The following is a 23,997-nucleotide window of genomic DNA, read 5'->3' as shown; positions in this document are numbered from 1 at the left end:
TGGTTTAATGTATTACAGTTAAAACCTTTAAATTAGAAAAAGAGAAAAACTCTAATCACTCTAACCAATTTAACCAACGGGGTTTGTTGTCCCACCTTTAACTGTTTCCTGTTTGGTTACGCTCAAAAGGCTGCTTAGACCTACACCTGCTACAGTTGTATCTCCGGCATAAGAGGAACACTGTTGGTGTGGAAGCAGAGCAGTGGGTGAAACGTCTGTTCTGTTAGCTGCTAGATCTGGAGACCTGAAGCTGTTCTGTGATTACGCAGTTCTTTGCACTGATCAGGCTTTTTGAGTTGGAGATCAGAGTCCACAGAGCACTTCAGGTTTCCACAAACCTTCTGTAAATCCACAGGAGAATGATCTTCCATTGCAATGGATGGTGTCGATTGGTAGGCCCACAAAACCAGGAAGTTGATTTCAGTTATCTGATAAAAAAAAGTCCTAATCCCTCATCCTGCGAGTCTTACCCAGTAGATAACGGAGGGTTCTGGAGCCGATGTGGATGAGGTGACTCGCCCAGTACTCACTACCTCCAAATCATCCAGGTGTCTTTCCTGCTAACCCTGATAAGAAGTAACCTGAATAGCCTTCCAGATCAAACTTATCAGCTCCACCTGTAGTTCTCCAACTAATCGTGGCACTTGTTAATTCTGGGATGGTTTTAGCCTGGACAGCAGGCTCCAAGGAAAGACCACAGTGAACGTCCACAATTTAGACTTTAATTGCAAAAAATGTTATTAAAGCAATTTAGTAAGAGCAAAATCAAGTAGTAAAAAGAGTAAAACTTGAAATTTTGAATCAAATCAAACTACTCTGAGCATGTTTTCATCATTTCTGTGGTTGTGTCTTCTTTGTGCTCACCCATTCTCTTTGACCCCACTGTTCTTAAAGTCTTCTGAACCTGGTCACCTTTTAATGTTTTTGTTACATATGGTTACAGTTACAGTACTCATATTTTTTTAAAGGGCTTTTAAAAAAATACTTTTCACCTTTTACTATGAACCTTTATGTCTAAAGTCATTCAAAAGACTTTAGACATAAAGGAAAATTGTTTTTGAAACCTCTGCCCGGCTAAACAGATTTAACCTGGTAGAAACCAGCACTACAACAAATTTGTCTACAAGATACTTTTTCTTGACAGGTTGTTACTGTGACGGTTCTTCATCTCTACTCCAACTCCACTGCCCTTTCTGTAGCCGGTGATGGTAGTCGCTGTCTGGATCCTTATGTAAGATATAATTTATTTTGGACTTTTAAAGGACCCACAGCATCCCTGTCATGAGCCCGCATTTTGAAAAAGATCTGAAAACAGCATCCAAATGTTAGAGGTGATTAGAGCTTCTGCAGCAGCGCGGCTGCTCTTCTGTGGTTCTAACGTTCAGTTTTTCAGTTCAGTTTCATTTATACAGCGCTAAATCACAACAACCATCACCTCAGTGCGCTTTATATTGTAAGGTAGACCCTACAATAATACATACAGAGAAAAACCCAACAATCATATGACCCCCTATGAGCAAGCACTTTGGCGACAGTGGGAAGGAAAAACTCCCTTTTAACAGGAAGAAACCTCCAGCAGAACCAGGTTTCTTCCTGCTGGTCTCACATTGTCTTTGTAAGGCTGTTTTAATACTTTCTGTGTTTATATGTTATTATTTTGGATTTATTGGCAACAGAAAACTTTGTCTTTACAGACCTTTCCATTTTTCCATTTAAATGCTCAACCATCTGATAAGTGCTGCACAACCAGTGGAAATCAGGTCATTTTTAAAGTTTCCCACTAAAAATCAAGTGTTGGTTTTTTTTTAAATGTACATCTTATTTCATACAACACATATTAATGCTTGCCTGGCTCACCCATACAGACTGTCACCACCTCATTGTATTTACAATGATATCAGTGGTCACCCTGTAGGGACCCTAATGTCTTTCTAAGGCTGTAGTCTTGGCCTTGCAGTGAAAGAAGCCACTCCTCAGTGTGTTTTGGATTTTCTCCAAAGTGCTCAGAAAACAAGATGGTTTTCTGGAAAATTCTTCATTTCACTTGTGTTGAGCCCTGTCTTTGTCTTTGCTCCAGCTCTTTAACCAGGTCACTTTTTGCCTCACCTACAAAAACCCCACAGACTGCCTCCCCGTCCCCGGGTGTTACATCCTGGTGTCACATCTATCTGTGTCTCACTGTGTGTCTCTGCGAGTTTATTCTTTGACCATCTTTACATCCTCTTTTATTTTGAAGGTTAATTTCAAATGTGGCAAACTGCTGCCTTTTTTCCTTTCCTTGCCTTATTACCTTGGTTGAGTTCGCTCATGCTGTAACATCGCTCTCACCGGTGTTTGTGTTTAGTTTGGGTTTTTCTTCCTCACGTTGTCTGTTGTTGTTTAATTTTGCTCCTGTTTCTGGGTTAGATTCTGGCTCCTTACTTCTGGTTTACTCTGTCTTTTTGTATTTGGGTTCCTGTGATGGTTTTCCTGCCAGCTCAGTGGAGTGCTGAGACTAAACCTAAATGTTCTATCAGTACAGTCTGAAGGGATTTACTGCAGCCTTACAGCAGTGAGTGACATTGAGAGAGAAAATAAAACTGCCATATTTTGATGTATAAATCACAATGTGGATATTTTCTCATGGAAAAAGACTTTTGGTTCATTGACTTTGTTTCCTAACGTTTAGTCTGCCTCTAACTGCTCTGATAGGCAAGGTCAGATACAACCATCGACATAATAACCAATCAAAGCTGAGCTTCCCTCCAGCCAATACCTGTTAAAAACCCCATTTTGCTAGATTTGGACTTTTTAACCACCACATTTTACACACAGAATGACTCGTCTTCCTCAAACGAGTGTCACACTATAACATCAGGTTATCTTCATGCTTAGCTGGTGTTTGCTGACAGCTGCTCTCTCCACAGTGCCAGAAGTTTGCTTCAAAAAAAGAGAAATCTTACAGCTGAAGAGCCTCTCCAAACTAATTAGCACTTAGCTGACTATGGGCGCTTCAGCAATGCTGACAGTATTGAGAATAAAATCACATACCTTAAATGGCTGCTGGCCCTCTAATCGAACTCTAATGCTTTCTCAAGTGCTGTGACTGTAATCTGTGTTTTAGGAGTGGACTTTGAGGATTGGACTCCAACAGTTCAGCTGCCACTTTCATGGCTTTGTCCATATATCCCCTGAGTTTCTGTCTTGGGGGGTCTACTGTGATGAAGGCAATTTTAGCCGAGACTTCGAGTGTTTGTCACTCTAAATGTTAGACTAGTGCATCTTCTAACAAATGTAGGTCCTGCTGTAGCAGCCCTTTGTTTAGAGGGTATTTTCTACAAATCCATTTACATGTTCAGTTAATGACCGAAGCTGCAAAGCGAGTTCTTGAAATTTCCTCGGGGATCTTGGACAAAAGTTAGCCCTGGTTTGCCCTGATAATCGCTGCGTGCTACAGGGGAAGCTGTGATGCCAGCCTCTCCAACGAGGGCTCGGATAATAACTCGTGTCCCTCGCCAGCAGGATTGCATTTCATAACCCGATCAAATTAGACGCCGACTGGATGCCAAGGAATTAGCTCAGCCTTGAATATGAGACTGCCTGGTCAATATGCATAGATGACAAGAGAGAAGAAGTGTATATAAGAGAAACCAGAGGAGTGCAAAGGAAGGATGCTCGAGTTCAGAGGAAGTGGGAGGAAAATGAAGACAAGTGCAGATTGTAGCTCCTCACAACAAGGCGGGTGAGGAAGGCAGGAAAGCAGCACAAAGTGAACCCATCAACAGAATATTTCCTTCTCTGTCTTCTTTCTCTCCTCCTCTGGACATCTTCCCCTCGGGGTAAAGAGAGGCCTAATCAGCCCCTGGCACTAGATCGATGCTAGCGTCCTCCCCAGCTGTGGCTAATGGAGCACATACTCACTCATTATCTGCAAAAGACAACATTTTCTGGCTTCACACACATCCTGGCTTGAGTTGTTAATTTCTGTGAGTCAAACTAGAAATAACAATGGGAGAAACAGCAGCTAATAACTTGGGCTCTCATCCAGGCCCGCACGAGGCTATTACAGGCTATTTACACTCATTATTTGAGAGAACTATGAATGCAGCAATGAGTGCCACTTTGTTTTTACTGTGCACATTTGTGGCGACACAGCCACCGCTGCTGCCGCAGCATTAATGTGAAGGCTTTTCTGTGTGGTGGCCTCATAAAAATCTGGAGGGAAATGGACCGTGATTCGCTGAAGCAAACAGCAGACTGCACCACTGCAGCTCTGGATGCTGCTTTTTTAACCAAAAACTAGTGGGAAAAATGACAAGACTGTTCTCTTTTCAGATAACAGGGACTAAAAGGAGGGCTGCATGAAGAATATTTAGAAAGGAGTGGACTCCAGTTTTTTACAAAATTTAGGGAAATAAGATGGAGAGAGGGGGCTCGAAATCCTACAAATTAAGTTTCATTCTCTAGTTAAGTACCAGTGAAAACAGTAGCTTAAACACAAACACCCACTAAGGTTATTTACACTGTTAAAGATGTTCAGTTGCAGTGAATGATCGATATGCTTCGGTATAAAGATAATAACTGGAACAGACTTTGAGTTGTTCTCAAAACTTTAACAGTGGTGAGTTGCTTGAAATGCTTTGAGCAACCTGAGTTCAGTTTCAGTTTCAGTTTTATTTCTATAGCACATTTAAAAGACCAAGGTACATCACAAAAGTGCCACATTGCAGGATTACAACAATAGAAGAACGAAGAAAATGCAGTTATCATTACAGAATAGTTACAGGTAAGTAGCGTGGCACAAGCGCAGACCGGGTAGAAGTAAAAATCGAATTTGTTTCGAAGGCTAGCTTAAACAGGTGGGTTTTAAACGTGATTTGAACGATTGAATGGATTCTGACGCATGGATATCAATCGGCAGGCTATTCCAAAATTTAGGTGCAGCAATCGCACCCCGATCCCCCCTAGTCTTCCGTCGGGACATTGGTTGCACTAAGAGCCATTGATTAGAGGATGTAAGTGCTCTCTTGGGGGTATAAAGGTTAAGGAGGTTGATTAAGTGGCTGGGCGCCAAGTTATTTAAATTTTTAAGTGTACAAAAGGATTTTAAAAACGATACGGGATTTGACGGGGAGCCAGTGAAGGTTGGCTGAGACAGGTGTAATGTGATCATGTCTTCTAGTGCCGCTTAAAAGACGTGCTGCGGCACTTTGGACTAGTTGCAGGCGTTGGATGAGGGAAAGTTGGAGGCCTAGATAAAGAGAATTGCAATAGTCCAATCTCAAAGTAATGAGATGAGTAATGAATGAGCTTTTCTAGGTCTGTATGTCGTATAAAGGGCTTTGCCTTGGAAATTTGGCGTAGTTGGCCTAAAAATCTGTCTATAAGAAGAACTTTGTCCACATCACACATACATCTGACTTTTTCTTCCTCTTTATTGCAGTTTTTTAGGTAATAAATATAACACTGTCGCTTTTGCACAATAATCTAGTAGAAGATGATTTCATGTGTTATCTTTATTGGCTGGAACTAGAACTAAAACTGAGTCGAATTGAACTGGTTATCATAACCAGAAGATTTTAAATAGTTTGTTTTTTGCATGATTCACTTGTTAGCAGCTATATTCATATAATACTGATTACTGTAACAGCACAGACTTATGCTTAAGGATGTAGAGTATACTGGGAACATGATACAGACACTGCAAGGATCAAGAACGTAAAAACACAACAGGCTCTCATCCCAACGAGCAACATACTGATGAATGTGACAAATCGTTGGTTTGTTACGCGCTGGGAATGAAAAACATTGCTCAGATCTGGATTTGTTATACTTGTTGTTGTCTGTCTTGTGTGGTTTAATAATTTATTTAATCACCTAACAAACCTGACATCCCAAAAACAACTTTACACTTCAGTTTTAAACCTGTGAACATAACTCTACTGGAAATCCTTCAGCTTAAACACACTTAGAGTGTGTGAGAGGTTCAGTACAAGATCACAGATGACTTACAGCAGTCATACCAGAGCTGTTTTATGACATTAATTCATGTTATTCACATTCACAACTATTGCAGTCTGACTCAGACGTCTTAAGGATGTTCAGTTTGTCAGCCCAGAGGTTTCAACCTTGTATTATATGTTTTAAATTAGACTGTAATATATGAGTTCATGCAGTCTTGTATGAAATGAGATTCTACAACTTTGTTGCAGGGAACAGGACATAAATTGATAACTTATTATGTAATATCTACCTGAGTGATGACATACATGTTAGATTAGAGTTATGACTTCCTGCGCTGGCTGCTGTGCTGCGGTTTCTCTTCTCACAGTTTCTATTCTGTATGCATGCAAACGCCTTTGAAGAGAAGAGCAAGATGCAAAGAAAACGCTCGCTCTGGGGGATATTTACCATGTTTACTGATGCTTACAGTCGTAACGATGATCAATGACATTACTGCTGCATCAAACATCCGCCCCCGCAGCATCTCATGAAGCTATCAATCAGGTAGAAGCCTTACCTTCGCATTTCTCCAGGATCTGAACAGTCTCCCCCACCTCCAGAGCCAAACCCTGAGTCACTGAGCCTCGGAAGTTGCAGATGACTGTGGAGAGAATGAGAGAGACGGGAAAAGATGAGATCCTAGGAATGATAAAAGCTGCAGACGCTCTGACATTTGTCGAACATGCACACAATACAAGAAAAAGGTTACGGCATGAAAGATTGGTGTCTGAATTTTTGGACGGCAACAACTTATTTTCATCACTGATCAAAGGACGTTATCAAAGCACATAAATACAAAGTAATGCCCTCGTCTGCTTTCATCACCGCGTGTCTGTCCCATGACAACAGGGTGACGTTAGACATTAGAGCTTGACTGAGCACATCCAGACCGTGCTGTACCAGCCACTGTTGATGTTCATATTCCTCATGACTGCTCCAGTACACCCAGTAAACAACAGACCTCACAGCTCATCCTGCTGATGCAGTCAGTGCAAGTGGCTCTGTTACAGGCCTGAAATGTTCAATTGATCATCGGGAAATCTAATCGTGCAGGTTAAAGTCTCACTGGCGTCTTAATTCATGAGTAAACTGGCTTAGAGGGCAGCAGACATTATTATGAATGTAACTTTTGTTAATGCACAAATGCAGCTGTAATTCTAAAAGAAGCGAGCACAGTCTCCAGATCATGAGGTCAAAACAGGTACAGTTCAAATCAATTTCAACGCAACTCTAAGAGCGACAGCTTTGACCACGAGGCAAATCAGTACTGTCCTCTTGTCTGTGTAGGTGTTCAGACAGAAGGCCACAGGTGTGTCTGTTCTGAACGCAGAACAAGACGAGATCTTAAAACTCTGTCTTTGTCTATTTAACTGTCTGCTTTCATAAAGGCTCCTTGTTTTTAAAGACTGTACATCTTTCCCATTGAGTCTGTGGTGAACTGACCTTGAAGACAACAACAGCTTTAAGACCAAGTCGTGCTCACGCCGGACAATCATGCTTTCTGTCACCAATCCCACTCTTAGTCTCTAAATTTAGTCCTTGGGTGTTTATGCAGCTGTTCCTCTGATAGTTTACAAATCAAAATGAATCCCCCGTGTCATCTGTGCATGCCGTCTGCAGGGCTCACTGCAGGGCTCAGGCTTCACACTTAGCTGCATATGTTATTTTGTTCCTGATGTTGTTAAATTATGACTTTTTAAGAAAAAGAATCACAAAATATCAAAATGATGGAAAACATGTAAAAGCTGTCAAAAGTTGCAGATATGGTAATAATGTTCCCAACCATATAACTTATTCATGTCACAGCAGGGTTGAGAGCTATTGCCGCCTCGGAGCAAACACATAAAAAAAGACACAGTGAAAACTGAATTTTTACACACAGCTGAATTAACACAGCGCCACATCTGCAATTCAAATTTCAGCAAATCTTTAAAAAGGTCGCAAGAAAACTAGATAACACCTGTAAAAAGACCACGAGAGAGGAGTCCAAGGCATTAGTCATTTCTGCTAATGCCCACAAATCTTTGGCACTTTGAAGTAATGCTGTTCTAGTCAAACCTGGGTGCAGGGAGGAGGTCGGTTAGTAATGATCACTTGTCTGTCTGTTGTGTTTCCCAAAGACACAATACAATACCTTGTATTATTGGTAGGTGGAGATATGGAAATGTATTTTAAAGGCTTTTCTTCTTTGCCACACTTTGAGACAAACAGCTGATAAATCAGGTGCTCGCCAAAAAGCTGCCGCCACTCTGCAGCCTCGGCGAATTACAGCGTAGCGGCTCATGAACGAGTTCTGCACCTGTCCTAGGTTCTGTGTGAGAGACTCTCCAGCGAGCAGTGGATCAACAGGACAGAGGGACGACTATTACCAGTTCAAGATGGTAGAGTCGGAGTAAAAGGACTGGTTCTTATATATCGCTTTTCTACTCTATCTGAGCACTCAAAGTGCTCTACACAACTCGCTCATTCACCCAATCACACTTCTGAGTTTTTAGTGCTATCTAACTAACATTCATACACACATTCACACTACGATGGATGCATTGGAGAGCAACCTCCAGTCTGCATGCCCAAGGACTGGCATGCAGACTGGAGCAGACTAAGATCGAACCACCAACCTTCTGGTTAGTAGGTGACCTGCTCTACCACCTGAGCTACAGCCACCCCAAAGTGTGGCTGATTTGGAGGACTGACCACTCTGACCAGCAATCTGCTCGCCGTTTAACAGTGACTGAACTAAGATACTAAGAATTTAGAGGCTTGTCCACCACCAATTTAAATAAGTGCCTTGAGGTGGATGTTGCATCATATACTTGGGAGGCCACACACATATAGTCTGTATGTGAGATACACTGTGATGACAGGAAAATACATACTTGAACTACAAGTACCCTTTAAAGAATATACTTATACTTTTTTTCTCACTTACGTTGGATGACGTAACCATTTTAGAAGATAACCTGAAGGAAATGCTTAAAAAAATCAGCTAGTGTGCACACAGCAAACTAGTTTGAGCTGCCGACTGCAGTCTGATACTGTGGCAGCGAGGACACACACCTCACACCTCCGGGCGACGGGACTGTTGCATCTGTCTCTGCCTGGCTTTGTCTCTGTGTTGCTGTCACCATCTGTCTCTGTATCATCAGCGACACTCTCGCTCTCTGTCGCCGTCTCTGCCGTCGCTGTCACTCTCTCTGTCTCCACTATTAGCAGCAATCAGTTGGGATTGTCACTGTTTTGGATTGTGTCACCGACAGTCTCAACTCTCTCTCTCGAGCCCTTCATCCCCGTGTGTCTCTCTTTGTTGGCTGTGACTTTCAGAGTCAGTCCATCATTGTCCCTGGCATCATCAGCCATCAGAGACCCTGTCATGCTCTCACAGTCTTGCTCTCTTGCCCTGACCAAGTGTAAAATGCAACCAACCACTGCTCAATTACCTAACGTACCTTTAATGACCCACAAACCTCCAGTTGTCATGTTTCAAGTAGTGAGAATTGGAGTCTGACTGTGTTAAACAACAATCAAGTCAACGTGGAAATTCAAAAAACACTGAAGCACGGTGAAGAGCGTCCCAGGAGACGTAGCTATCGCCCTCCGAGGTCGAAGCAGCGACCGGTCTTTGGTCTCTCGACACAGATGGCTGCCATTGTTCCCATGCTACACACTCTCTTTGTAAATAGCTTGTTAGCTTTGATGGATCCTGTTCTTGACCTCATCTTCTCTGAACGCTGTTCGAGCATGACTCCATCCTCCTCCTCCTCCCACCAGTTATCCAAACGTATGTGTAATCGTGATCAGAGGACTTTTCTCTGGCTCACGACTGCAGATTATAAAGACCTGGCTCACCAAAGAGAACAGCATGTGTCTCAGTTACTGTAATGTACACAGGAGAGCTCATTAACATCAGTTAATCAGTCTGTCTCATTTTATTACCCGTTTAGTAAAGCATGCAAATTTAGTGCTGATTATAATAATTTAATAAAGATTAAACTTTCTGTAAATATATTTAATAATAATTCATCTTATTTATCAGGATAAGACTCATAGTGAACGCTTCAGTACAACCGCAGCACTGAAAATGTTTGCAAGCTGTTTGAAATGTAACTAAAAACATAGAATGGAATGATCTAGAAAGGTGCACATGAATAGAATAGAATAGAATAGAATATTTGCACAAGTACAGGTAATGAAATGCAGTTTGCATCCATCCAGAAAGTGCTTAGCAGTAATATAGATATATTACAAAAATGGGTCTATTTTAGGTATGTTACAATGTACACGGTATGAAGGTATGTTATGAATATGCTATAACTATAAGTATGTACAGGCTACGAACAGGATATAAATATGAAAACTATACAGAAATATGAACTATACAAGTTATAAACAGTTGTATAGTTCATATTTCTATATTAAATGCTTAAAATGAAAATATGTACAGGTTTAAGGAGAAAAAAGGCTTATTTTGAATTTGATGGCAGCAACATGTCAAAAAAGTTAGACAGGACTTCTTCTTTTAACAATAGTTCATCAACGTCTGGGACCCGAGCAGAGCAGCTGCAGGACTTTTGGGAGAAGAACGCCGTCCCATTCTTATCCGTCCTCGGTCTTTGTCCTGTTATTTGCTTCATGATGCTCAAAATGCTCTCAGTTCATGAAAGGTCTGCAGGCAGGCCGGTTCAGAATCCATGCATTATGTGAAACATGAAGACCTTCCCTGACAAACACTGTTCAATGACTCTAAAACCGGCATATACCTCAGCACTGATGAGTCTTTCCAGATATGACAGCTGCTGATGCTTCCCCCACACATGAGAGATTCTTTGGAACTGAGAGCTGATAATAAGCCTGATGGTCGATGTCTTCTTTAGTGCTGAAGATGTCCATGTTGTTGCCCCAATCGCAACTTTCTTGAGACACGTGGCAGCCATTAAATCAAAATGAGCTCATATTTTTCATAGCATATTAATTTGTCTCGATTTAAACGTGTGTTTTCTGTGTTTCTGTGTGGACAAAATGTCAGTTTATGGGGTTTACAAATCATTGAATACCATATTTATTTTTCAGTTTATATAACGTCAAAACATTCTGGGTGGGGCTTGTAGACAACATAAAACTTGGTAGGAAACACATGACGGTTCAGTTCACACTGCAAACAGTGGATTTCATGCACGATGCATCTTGTATTCGCAGTACTCCGCATACCCTGCAATCGGAAATAGAAAACTTGATGGAAAAGACTGTGGATGGGAATTATGATGGATGAGAAAACCCAGGGAGTCGGTATTAATGAAAGTGCTTTATATACCGATTAAGTTTATTTTATCCAGTCAGACCGCCAGGTCGATCTGGATCATCCAATAATCCCTGGAAGACTTGGATTTGGTTATTATATAAAATATCTCTCCTAATAAAGAATCAGATGTTTTTCAGTGGTTCCATCCATCTGTTCTTTAGATGCCACAGGGTGTTAACCACTCGACCACGGCACCACTCAAACAGGAACAGCAATGTTTTCATTAAACAAACTTTATGCAAATTAAAAAATTCTGAAAAAACAGTAAGTTAGGGACAAATATCCCCAAATAAAGGTGGAACTGAAACTCTTGGAGCTGCTGGTGAACCGTGCTGGTGAGACGTCCTTCTGATTTTTTTTTTCCTTTCTGTGCCTCTGGGGAAGCTGTCACAAAGCTAAGAGCTCTCCAGAGAAGACAAGAGGCAGAGGAGAGAAGATGAGGAGAGGCACACACACTCACAGGGATTAGCATTGCTCTATCTGGCTCGTATTGGCATTTAGTTTATCCAGCGGATTGGGTCAATAGTCTGACAAATGACTCGCATCTGTTAAGCCAGTCACACCACTTAGCCTGTGGCCTTTCCACGTCTGTGTGTGTGTTTGTGTATGAATGAGATTGTGAGGATGAAGAAAGTCCCAAAAAACAAATGATGGAAACAAAGCTGCGTGTGCAGGAAACTGTGTGTTTGTGCACACGCCACTCCTCAGATGGTTTAGTGAACAGGATAATTCAATTTGGAGTGTCACTGCGGAAGCTTTGTTTCAATATTTAATTGCTGCTCAAGAATTCCACCAAAATCCAAACTGATCCAGACATATGACACAAATTTCACCGCTGAATAATTTAAAGAAGGAACTTTCTTCTCATCACTAGAACAAAGGTTGTACATTTGAAGAAAACATATTTGGCACAAGCTTTTAAGTAAAGGAGCTCAGAGTGCCGTGTTCCTGTGCCACACTGAAGATTCATGACTAACTACAAAAAGAGCTCAAACAGGATAAAAGAAATCAACAAACTGCACTTCAGTGCTCAAGATGGAAAATGCAGCAAACTTGTTCAAACGCATCTCCTATCATCTTTTATTAAGTGCAGCATGTGTTCAGATCCAAATGCAGAGAAAACACTTTGAAACAGTTGAATTTCAACGCCCACAAGTAGAAATATATGAGAAAGATTCAATTTAAAAAAACTTGCATATATATGGCCTGTATATAGGACATGAGAGGGTTTTTTAGCAGTTAAAGCTCATCTGTAGGGTCTCAATTAGGGGTATCTTTTCTTTGCCACCCCCCTCTTTGAGATTTTAAAGCAGAGATCAGTAATGATTACAGCTGGTATATAAATCCATTCAATTCTATTTTGTTTATATATAACGCCACAACAACAACCGTCGTCTCAAGGTGCTTTATATTCTAAGGTAAAGACAGTAATACAGAGAAAATCCAACAATCATATGACTCAATGTGAACAAGCACTTTGGTGACAGCGGGAAGGAAAAACTCTCGTTCAACAGGAAGAAACTTCAGCCTGAGATGAATAATAACAAAGGATTAAATGCAGATTATTAATTATTATCTTAATAATGAAATGTTGCTGTAATTCATTACAAAAACATTTTCCATACATGATCGTTTTTATTAGGTACACATGTTCAGTAGCTGAATATTTAGATTTATACTCCACTAAAGCGGATCTATTATGTGTTTCCTTATTTTCTGTCATATCTACTGCTACAGTGGCCATATGGGGGTCAGTGTATGTACAAGTATTCCCTTAAAACTGTGGACCTGAGGAACACAGGAGTGATAAAGTGGTTTTATACAGTCTACATGTGTCTGCAGTTTTGTTCTCGTCTGTTTTTAGCTTGGTATAAAGTGAAGTAGTGCTACAAACCTCGGCTGTGTGAGCTCCACACACCTGATGTTTACACGTTTTGGCCATCAGATGAAGGTTGGATCAAACGCTGTGCAGTACAGTAAATCCAATTAAGTTGCAGTTTCTCACCGTTTCAAACTGCTGCTGTTTTTGAAACTGCACACATGGAACATATAGACTGTAGATAAAAGATGAACATAAAGGATTTGATTCAGCCTCTGGTCTGTGAAGTCATGCTGCTCAGCGTTGAGATGATTCTGGCTTTGCTTAGCACTGCAATTATTTTGCAATTTCATTGTTTTGCTAATTACATACAGCACGAAGTTTTTTAATATAAGGAAGTGAAACTCTCGAGATGTAATATCTGTTTAGTGAGAGTGTTCTTGGGGAAGATGGTCAACATTACCTGAGCGCGTCTGTGGATGGTGGGAGAAACGACAGAACACTCGTGCAGAGATTATGCAACCTCATCACATAAAGGTCCTCTGAGCCCTGTGAGCTAACAGCACGAACGACTGAGCCAATCAACTGCATGGAGGCCGCTACAGGTATTATAAAAAGCTCATACCTCAGGTGATCATTCCCTTTTTTTATACGAGACCTTGATTGCTTAATCAGGACATGGATCACTTTCACAACATACTGCTTACATAGAATTCATTATTACATTCACATTTCTCGACTCCATGTTTTTTCTTTCGAGTCAGTTATTCCCTCAGAGGCCGGTCACACGTCTGTCAACATGCCGGGAAAAATTGGAAATTGGTGTGAAAAACACATTTTTCAAGGAAGTGTTTCTTTGCCACCTTTTAAACATTCACCAAAGCAGCTCTGATTTTAAATGATCTCATCACACGGGTGTTGTGACGGCCTCCAGACATTTTCAGGAGCGCTTGCTTTTCTTTTTAGCCATTTCTCCTTCAGTTCAGAAAAATAGTGGCTCCACAGAGTAGCTGGTTACAAATTTGCCCGATAAACTCCTCTCCCAAGGAGGAGAGACAAGTTCCCCGGGGGTGGTGTTAGTCCGGGCGTTTGGCATAGAAACATGTAAAGCTAACAGCTTGAGAAAAAAGTAACAGCTGAAAGAAGCTTTCCACACTTTACAATATGTATACAAAGAAAATGTATTACATCAATAGACAAGAAATAAAAAGTAGAAAGATTAAAGATCAACATGTCAAAAATAGATAAATTTTGAGAAAGCTCTCAATCAATGTAAAAAGAAGGCATAACTTTAAAACTCGCCTTGTTTGGAGCAATTTTCCTGAGATTTCAGGATTTTAAAAGATGAGCTTAGAGCAGTGTTTGATAAAGTTTAAAGTGGGATCCTCTCATTAGCTGATCTGTCTTTTAACAGATACAGCTGTTGAAACCCGCTGAGTTTAAAATATAAAAAGAAAACCAAGCTGCAGGATCTTGTTGAAACTTTTCAGAAAGATCAAGGCCTAAATATGTAACTGCACACAGCGAGGCTGAGGCCTGCAGGAGCTTCTGTAACTGGGAAATTCAAAGATTTTTATCTGTGGAACTACCCAGAAAACATGCCCACACAGCCCCACAGTGGGTAGACCTGGGTGAACTAAGTGAGCTGGGCAAACTCACACTTTTCCCACGTTGGCCCCGAGTGGATGTTCCCATACAGGGACCACAGCTGTTTTGCCCTTTGGAGCCCATAGACAGAAATCCCATGAGGGCCCCATGTAGGCTGGTCCATGTGGGGCCTGTAGACATTTTTGCCCTTTTGAGCCACTAACAGGGAATCCTTTGGGGTCCCTGCAGTGGGTACTGTCTGCAGCCCGACACAGGCCCCAAGTGGGCACATATACTGGGATTAAACCACATTAATAACAATATGCAGCATGCGCCCCAGTGGACTTTCCTTTTACTGTAAACAGTCGAATGCAAATAATGTTGTATTCTGCATCTGGATCCTCCACAAATGCATCACACATTTACACATCGGTGCATTCAGTTCACAAATATGAAAGATAAACAATGTGAAGATGTTGGGTACCTCGTTCATCGACCCAGTGTTTTGTGTTTTTGGTTCTTTGAATTAGTTTATTTCATTATATTCTAACTTTCGTTGTCTAATGGGTTATGGCATTGTTCTAAGTTTAGGTTCTCTGTGTGGTTCATGTTAGAGTTTTAGTCTTCTGGTTTCTGTCTGTGATCCATAGTTACTGTCTCCCCTGTCTGCTGTCGCCCTGTCTAGTCCGTGCCTCTGTGTTATGTTTCCTGTTTTACTTTGAAAGTCCATGTCTCATGTTAATGTATCTGGTTTTGCTCCCCTTGTCTTGTTAGCTCTGATTTGTCCCAGCTGTGTTTCCCTCCTGTCTCCCATTCCCTGATTCCTCCCTCTGTGTATTTAAGCCCTGTGTTTTCTTTGGTCTGTGTTGTGATCTACCCTTGTGGTTGTCCTCAACTTTACACTGTGTGCCAGCCAGTTAGTTTAGTTAGGCTGGGTCTCAGCAATAAAGCTGTTTTTGGAATGCACTTTTCGCCTCCTGGAGTCTGCACATTGGGTCCTCCTCTCCTGCTGCACACACCACATGACAGAATACTCTCAAGTGTGACCCGATCCACAGGGAGACGGTGTGTGTGCAAGCAAAAGAGAAAAACAGGGATCTTCAGAGAGAGGGCAATTTTAAAGTAAAAGGGCAAATTTCTAAAGATGTTGCTGCCAAAAAGTTTGCATGTGGAAAGAAACGAGACAAATATCTTTATATTGCAATATTATTTTATATGGTTAGCATGCTGGAAACCAAAGACCCAATTAGTGCTTTTATTTCCTGTAAGTGTACGTGTGTGTGTGTGTGTCTGTGTGTGTGTGTGTGTGTGTGTGTGTGTGTGTGTGTGTGTGTGTGTGTGTGTGTGTGTGTGTGTCACCATGCCTCGCATAAGATCTCATCCTAATTAAGACATGAAGTATCTCATTTTAACATCCTCCAGAACGTCCACGTTGCAAATGCAGTCAGCATCGTGTGTGTGTGTGTGTGTGTGTGTGTGTGTGTGTGTGTGTGTGTGTGTGTGCTGGCGTCGAGGATGGTGTCTGTATGGTTGATGATGCTGGAATAAATGTAAAGACACTGAGAGCCTAACATAGCGATGACAGAATCGTGCTGGTTTGTTGCATGTGTTCCTGTATTATTTAATCATATGCATGTGCAGCGACTGTGTGTCTGCCCTGCATGCATGCATGCATGGATGCATGCGTGTGAGGCCAATTTCCTGTAAGTTTTTAGCAAGCTAAAGCAAGCTGAAATGTAAGACAGAAGCAGCGAACAAAGTGTTAGGGGGTGATGTAGGAAACAGCTTGAAAAAAACCGGAGCACATAAAAGTCTTCCTCAGCAGCAGCAGTGGCAGCAAACAGAAGTAGGCCGACAGTAGTGACTGTGACAGTACACACCAACCCACATACAGCTGAGCTAAACTGTACTGCACAGATGGGACACGGATCTCAGTATGTCTTGTTGAGCCTGGAGATCTGCTCTCTGCTATTAATAGGCTAAACAGGAAAACTACTCAGATGCACTTTACCCTCAGCCCTCCCCGACTGATCTACTACACACGTCTCTATAACCAACGGTTCGGGTGGTTGGCACCGAGCGGCGCCCAGGAGAGGGACTGTGTTATGAATACAAATCAGGAGCGCACACACTCAGGGGTTCAAGAGTTTTAGTCAAACAGCAATACGACTGAAGCAGTGTACGAGGTTTTCCTCACACAATCAATTTGAACTTTAGAGCGATTTGTTTTGGTTTGTTAGTGTTTGAGATGCACAACACAAATGCAGTGTTGTGCATCTCAAATCCACAGACTGAGACAAACAGCTTCATCAACCTTTTTCACACATAAACTCCAGACCAGAACTTTTCTGTGGTGACAAAAATGTCGACCACAGTCAGGTGTGGCTTTTACCTGAAGGTTTCAAATTCAGTTCTCTTCAGTTTTGTTTATATAGCGCAAACTCAAAAGAGCAGCTCAAAACACTTTGTATCGCAAGCTAAACATCCATCAAGATTAGAAAGAAACCGCAACAAGTGCTTGGCAACAGTGGGGACAAGAAACTCCTTCCTTTAAACAGGAAGAAACCTTCAGCATAACTGTAACCAGTTGTGTGTGAGAGGAAAGGGAAGAGAGCTGAGTGAGGCGGGATGTAAGGGGTGTGATGACCGTCTGTGCCAGAATTTACACAAAGTGGTTTTTCCTTTTGCACAATTTATTAGCATCTTCCAATAAACTGAGTGTTTCTAAATGTGACACAAGATGAGATTCAGTCTTATTACTCACATTTTCAAGGCTCTGTGATGATCTCACAAACTCATCTTTTGTAAGGAAGTAAGAAAAGTTTCCTTTACTAGCAAAAAAAGCTGCAGCCTGTCGATGATCCCGAGGCGGAGGCCTGGTTTCTGGATGCCAATCAAATGAATCAAATAACAACTAGCTTGACTTTTAAGCTGGTGCATTTTCTTCACCGTTTAGCCCATTCAGAGTTGTTGGAAGTATTAATGGAGTCATTTGTTATTTTGGCAGCCCCATGCAGCTGGGACATTCTGTGATTTATGCTATGGATACAGTAAGCCAAGAAAAATGATGACTGCACAAACCTACAGCCAATTTTCTAGAACGTTTATTAAGTGGAAGGTTTTTGAGTCGAGAATTAAAAAGATTCAGTGTTTATGCATTAAGGGCGCCCATGAGTTATTTACACTGTTTGGAAAAATGGCGAGCTGAAGAGAAGGAGGCACGTTTAAAATTTAAAATGTCAGCGTGTCACTGCAATTATTCCTCTGAAGATGAAGCCAAAGGGTTAACTGGATGAAGCTCAAACACCTACACACATTTATCTTCTAACAGAAGTCATTATCACACTTATGATGAAAGTTTAATCGAGGTAATGGCTTATAGGAAACAGCCTTTAATCAAGCCATTAAGAGCCTTCAGGGAGCGAAGTCTGGCGATAGTGGAAGGACGTCGTTATCGGGGCTTTCAAATTTTGGTGTAAGTGATTAGAGAAGTAGACTAGAGTCTAAGTGCTGAAATCAAATGTCTTTTCTCAGGTCCCACACACAGCGAGGGAACATCACGTGACCTTTTAACGACCTCTTTAGACACTTAGGTATGTACATGTGCTCTATGATATAATCATAGCCTGCTTTTATACCACTTCTGAAATGGAAAACGGCGTGCCTCTACTTAATGATGCCCAATATAACCTCGAGGTTAATTCCAGACACAGAACTAATTGCTTTCATTTTCTTTCTCCCTGCAGATGATTTCTTGATTATCTACAGAACAGCAAAAATAATAAATAAATCAATAAATAAGAATAAATAAATAAAATTAAAAATCTTCAAAATCAAGTTTATTTAACGTCTCTCATTAAACTGAAACCTATTATTATATCAAAAATCAAATATGCTTTAAAATAAGAGGGAGTTGATGTGATTGCAACCTAACACACACACACACACACACACACACACACACACACACACACACACACACACACACACACACACACACACACACACACACACACACACACACAGAAGGCATTTCAAGGAGCTAAGCTCCAAAATAAAACAGGAAGTGAACTGAAAGAAGGACAAACCAGGAAGAGAAAAACTTCAGATTATAACAGAACCAGGAAGTAACTACAAAGCGTCTGAGACTTTCAATGGTTCTTTACGCATAAAGATAACATCCAATTCAATTAACTTTATTTATATAGCAGCAAACCACAACAACAGTTGCCTCAAGGTGCTCTGACATCTGATGACCTCCCATATATTTGCCCATAAGGTTGAAGTTTTGACATCAAAACTTCAACCTTATGGTTTGATGACCATTAGAACAGGTTCCAGGTTTTTCCAAGTGCAGACGTCTAAGCTCGTCTAGGCGGAGATCACCTGGATTAAGTTATGATGCACACACAGCCGAAACAAGGAGGAAAAAGTTAAAGTACTCTGTCACTACTTGTTAGTAGCCAAAGTTTTTTGAGCCACACTTCTAAATCCTGAAAATCAGACCAGAAATACTGTACAGTCCAGGTTTTTGTCCTGTGCTTTGAAAATGTTCCCACAATGCTCAGTTTTTACAACCTACCTGTCACAGTACTGGGTCTGTGACCCGCTGTTTTGTGTATTTTAGTTTTATTCTTAGATTGTTGTATTTTCTCAGGCTTTCCTGATTTATTTTGAAAGAGTCTAGTGTGTCTTTGTCACTGTGTTTAGGTTCATGTTCCCTGTGACGTCGTTTCCCCATGTGTTTCCATTTCCCCTGATCACCTCCTCTGTGTATTTAAGTCCTCTGTCTTCCTTTGTTCATTGTCAGGTCGTCTGTTTCACCTCTCGTCATAGTTGATTCTCGTCATAGTGGTCACTCCCGTTTTGCCTTTGCTCTAGTTTTTGGTTCATGTCAATCAGCCATAATAAAAGCTCATTTTTTTTGTTTAAAACTTCACTGTTCTGTGAGAAGAGTTTGCACCCATCAGCTGAAACATGTAAACCACCAGAGGTGATCTTGATGCCACCAAAGCAGGTCTGGGTCACTCGGGGTTTCCTGAGGGTCACATGATGGAGGACTACCTGATTCGTCCTGTGGGGGTTTAACATATTTCTTGAGTTTTTAAGCAGTTTTCTAGTGAGCTCATTATCCTGCTGAAGATGAGTGTGCAGCAGTGTTCAGGCGGGTGGTCCATACATTTCTCCTGCCTTTAAAGTTTTTGGCTAATTAGTGGAGCCAGATTTGGGATATAAATGAACACCAGATCGAGGAGCCGTACCAGGACTAAGGCTTGAGATAATGACTGTGAGTAGCTCTGCTGGAGCAGATGATGGAGCATTACTTTCAATTTTCCTGCCCTGCTTTTCTCCAGCAGCGAGAAAACTGCTCAACCTTCGACCTTCTGTTCACGTCCCCTCTTCTCTCACCCCGTGGTTACTGCAGAGCTCCGTTCTGTAAAAAGCTTAATGTCCTTTGAGGTCAGACTCCGTACCGATGAAGCCACAAGCAGACGCGCTTATCTCCACAATGCCGGCGTCATTTCACAGAAATACCAGGAGTTTATTTATACACCGAGGCGACGCCAGGAGAATGTGACAGCTATTAGTCCAGTGTGAAGCCGAGACATGCTCACTCCCTCCCACAGCGAAATCAACACAACAAAAGCAGGCTATTATTGTGGTGATGATAATAATAATAATGGCTATTGGGCTGAAGGTTATTGCAGGATGGGGTGGGATTATAGAGGCAAATATCAAACCATCAGTCATGTAAAAACCAATTCCTGCCTAAATGTTAAACGACACGCCGCCAAAAATCATCTTTAAACTTCAAAAACTCGTCCTCTGCCATTTGGCCACAATGATAACATATCAGTAATATGCTGTGTTGTTCTTGTGATGAGGAAAGATGTAGTCTGTAGTTGATTTGCATCCATCCATCTGTGTGGAATAGCTGGGAGACGTATTGACTGGAACAGCTGGGATCATTAAAGTTCACTCCAGGAGCTTTGGATTGGTTACACATTCTTTCTTATTTATTTAATTTAGATAAATGTCTTTTGTTTGACTTCTTTTAAACCACCGTTTAAAACACAATCACTGCAAGAAGTGACTGAATGCAGCCACTGAGGTGAAACAAGGAACGAATACATCTTTGTGTCTTGTTTGCAGAGTTCTGGTAGACTTTTTTTCCTTTTGCAAACTGTAAACATGTTTGATCCTCCAGTTTTAAGGACATTTTTACATGGGCACTCAGTTTTGTAAGCAGCCAAGTGGCCACGAGAGGAACTGCACTTCTTGGCACTTTCTCTGTTTCAGAGATTTTGAGAAAGTGATCCATGCCTTCGTCTCATCGTGCCTCAACTTCTGTAATAGCCTCTACTCCGGTGTTACCTCGTCATCACTTGGCCGAATGCAGCTAGTCCAAAACGCTGCAGCACGGCTCCTACCTGACACACAAGCGAGATCATTTATCTCCTATACTTGCATCACTACACTGGCTGCCAGTCAGCTTTCGAATTGACTCTAAGATCTTAACACTTGTTTTTAAGATGCTGCATGGACTAGCCCCTGCATATCTTGCTGATCTCCTAACCTCGTATTCTCCCCCAAGATCCTTGAGGTCTGCAGACCAAATGCTTTTGGTTGTCCCAAAGTCCAGACTAAAACACAGAGGAGACCGGGCATTTGCCGTGACTGCCCCCAAACTGTGGAATACACTGCCTTTGCATATCAGGTCCTCCCCTACACTGGATACTTTTAAAATCTATTTTTATTCTCTGGCTTTTGATTTATCATGAGTTTATTACCATTATTCTTTCTATGATTTTATTCTCTTCTAAAACACTATTCTGTTTTTCTTGTATATCTTCTGCTTTTTCCATTTTATTGTTCAGTACTTTGGTCAACACTTGTTGTTTTTAAAAAGTTCTATATAAATAAATTTGAACCTGAACTTCTGCAGTGGCTCTGCTTACCAGGTTGGGAGCTTGCTGCACAGGTAGATCTGTAGAACTACACTTCAAAGAGTGGTCAGAGTTTCTGGCTGCTGGCCTTGAATATGTCAAGATACATTTGGAGTTTTAACTTTAACTTTAAGAACAAGGAACCTAAACTGGGAACTGGGGAAATGTTGGGATCTTCTACATTAACCTCAACTCTGACAGTTTGTTTTGTTTTGTTTATATCAGGACTATCTTTGCCTTGCATTTAATATTAAGGTTGGTGTTCATTCCACAACATGCGCAGTCAAACATGGGCGATGAGCATCACTGGATGTTCCTCCACTCTGCCAGCTTTGTGACTGAATTATGAAGAACCATCACTTTTGAAAAGGCCATCTGTTTGAAGCACGATGTTAAAAGCTGTGATTAGGCTGAGTTTTACTGTTACAGTTGAATAAATAGTGTGATGTCATTGCAGGGGGAGTTCCTAAAAAACGTTAACCTGTGTCTGTGGAGAAGCTCGGGATAATTTACGACTGTAGATGTGGGTTAGACATCTCTGAATAATTAACAGACTCTGTAGCATTCTTGAAGTCCTTTACTGTACACACCACCTCGTCTGTACTTCGAGTAATTAGCTGCAGAGACAGGTGCTGATATCCTCCCAGCCACTTTCACTAATTCACAGCAGACTGCAGCACTACAAAAGGAGCACACACGCAAACACAGCAGCGCACACACACTCACTGCTGCAGGCTCAGGAATCCTCCACGTTCACCGTGAAATTATCGGTGCGCGTTCATGTGGAAAATCGGCCCAGGACGAAGAGCGCACTTCCTGTCCTCAGCCCTCCCAGATGTTTGCAGTATTTGGAAAATACTCATGTTTGCATCTATTCTCTTATAACTGATAACTAAAATTATCTCTCTTTGTGTTTGTCTGTAGGGTGATCGCCTGTCAGCAGAGCACTTCCGCCCACACACACAAGAAACAATTCTTCAATTTGAAAAACAGAAGCTTGTGTTTGTTTCTAAATCAGTGCAGAGGGCGCGTCGCTACTTGAAACTGGTCTCTCATTCAATCTTTATGCATCAGAATCCATCCAGATTATATTCGGTTATACTTTACCACATTAACACTTCATACATCAGGAAATTATATAAATAAATATAAATCCAAGTCCTCCTAAAAATATTATTACTCTAAATGTTTCAGTTCAAACCATAAACTCCAAAGTTTTTCATCGTTTGGTGCAGGTCGCTCCGTGTTTCTGCCTCACTCTGATGTTTACATGTCGAAACAATCTCATGTCTGTTTTAAAGAAGCATGTAGATGGGATGATATCATAAAGGATTTTTATGTACCGCATTTTTCGGACAGCGGATTATAACGCACACTGTCGATTTTTGTGACAATTTAAGGATTTTAAGTGCGCCTTATGGTCCGGAAAATACGGTATGAATCTCATAAAATTTGTTCACAGTATAAAGATGCAGCACCTTTATTGAGCCGTCTGAGCCGAAGTACTCCAGCATCGCAATATGAAACAATTAGATACGAGTGCATCATTAGAGTTTCATTTCTAATAATTTACAACAGGAAATTGAAGCTCCCCGGGCCTCAGCTCGCATGTAAATGATCATTATACCCATCAGCTTTTATTATATACAACTAATTTGTGCAGAGACACACACACACCGCTCACTCCCACGCTGACACTGCGGCTGCTGCAGAGCTTCGGGGAATGACACTGATGAAGCAACACACGAGTACAGTTGTGTTTCATTTCAGAGGACATCAGACTCACTTGCATTTATTTCCTGGAGGTTTCCCCTTACTATAATCACAGCTTGTCTAACCCTAACCCAAAGTCTTCAGCCTAAAATCTAATGATTCATCCTACAGCTTTGTTTTTCATGCCCAAAGGGAGGCCGAGTCCCGGTAACATGTCATCGCAGGCTCAGCGTTGGGATCACTGCACCCAAAGACTGCAGCAGCGTTTCCTGCTGTGACCATGTATGTAAGCATTAATATACCATGTCTGAGTGTCAACAGAGGAAATGCACTGGAACAAACTCTCTTCTCCCTTTGTTAGCTTTCTCGTTTTCTCTTGCTCTGCATGTCTGTCCATATTTATCACACACTGTATATAAAAGGTGGACATAGCCACTTTGAAGTCGTCCACTGCTTTGTAGATTTTGCACATTTGTGGCTGCATGTTGGTTTTTTGGAACTAAAAGTGGCCAGTTATCAGTTAATGGCAGAAAGCTTTTACTATCAAGCTGATTGCCACAGGTGTGTAAAATCGAACGCAGTCATGCAGTCTGCCTCACTCTAAAGCGCTCACTGTAATAGGACGCCACTGTTGCAACAAGTGTGCTTATGAA

The 23,997-nt window shown here is 41.4% G+C and overlaps 1 protein-coding gene across 6 annotated transcripts in view; it reads right to left on the bottom strand.

Moving 5' to 3' along the window:
- Positions 1–23,997, bottom strand: part of LOC100707136 (dedicator of cytokinesis protein 3) — a 297,568-nt gene that overhangs the window by 205,839 nt on the left and 67,732 nt on the right. For all 6 annotated transcript variants that reach the window (XM_019356781.2, XM_019356779.2, XM_019356780.2 and 3 more), the window contains exon 2: positions 6,500–6,583. In XM_019356781.2, coding sequence (XP_019212326.1) covers positions 6,500–6,583 — 84 coding nt within the window. The remainder of the gene's footprint in view (positions 1–6,499; positions 6,584–23,997) is intronic.

This window comes from Oreochromis niloticus, linkage group LG5, assembly GCF_001858045.2.
Source record: "Oreochromis niloticus isolate F11D_XX linkage group LG5, O_niloticus_UMD_NMBU, whole genome shotgun sequence".
Taxonomy (NCBI): domain Eukaryota; kingdom Metazoa; phylum Chordata; class Actinopteri; order Cichliformes; family Cichlidae; genus Oreochromis; species Oreochromis niloticus.
This window is presented reverse-complemented; position numbering and strand designations above follow the sequence as displayed.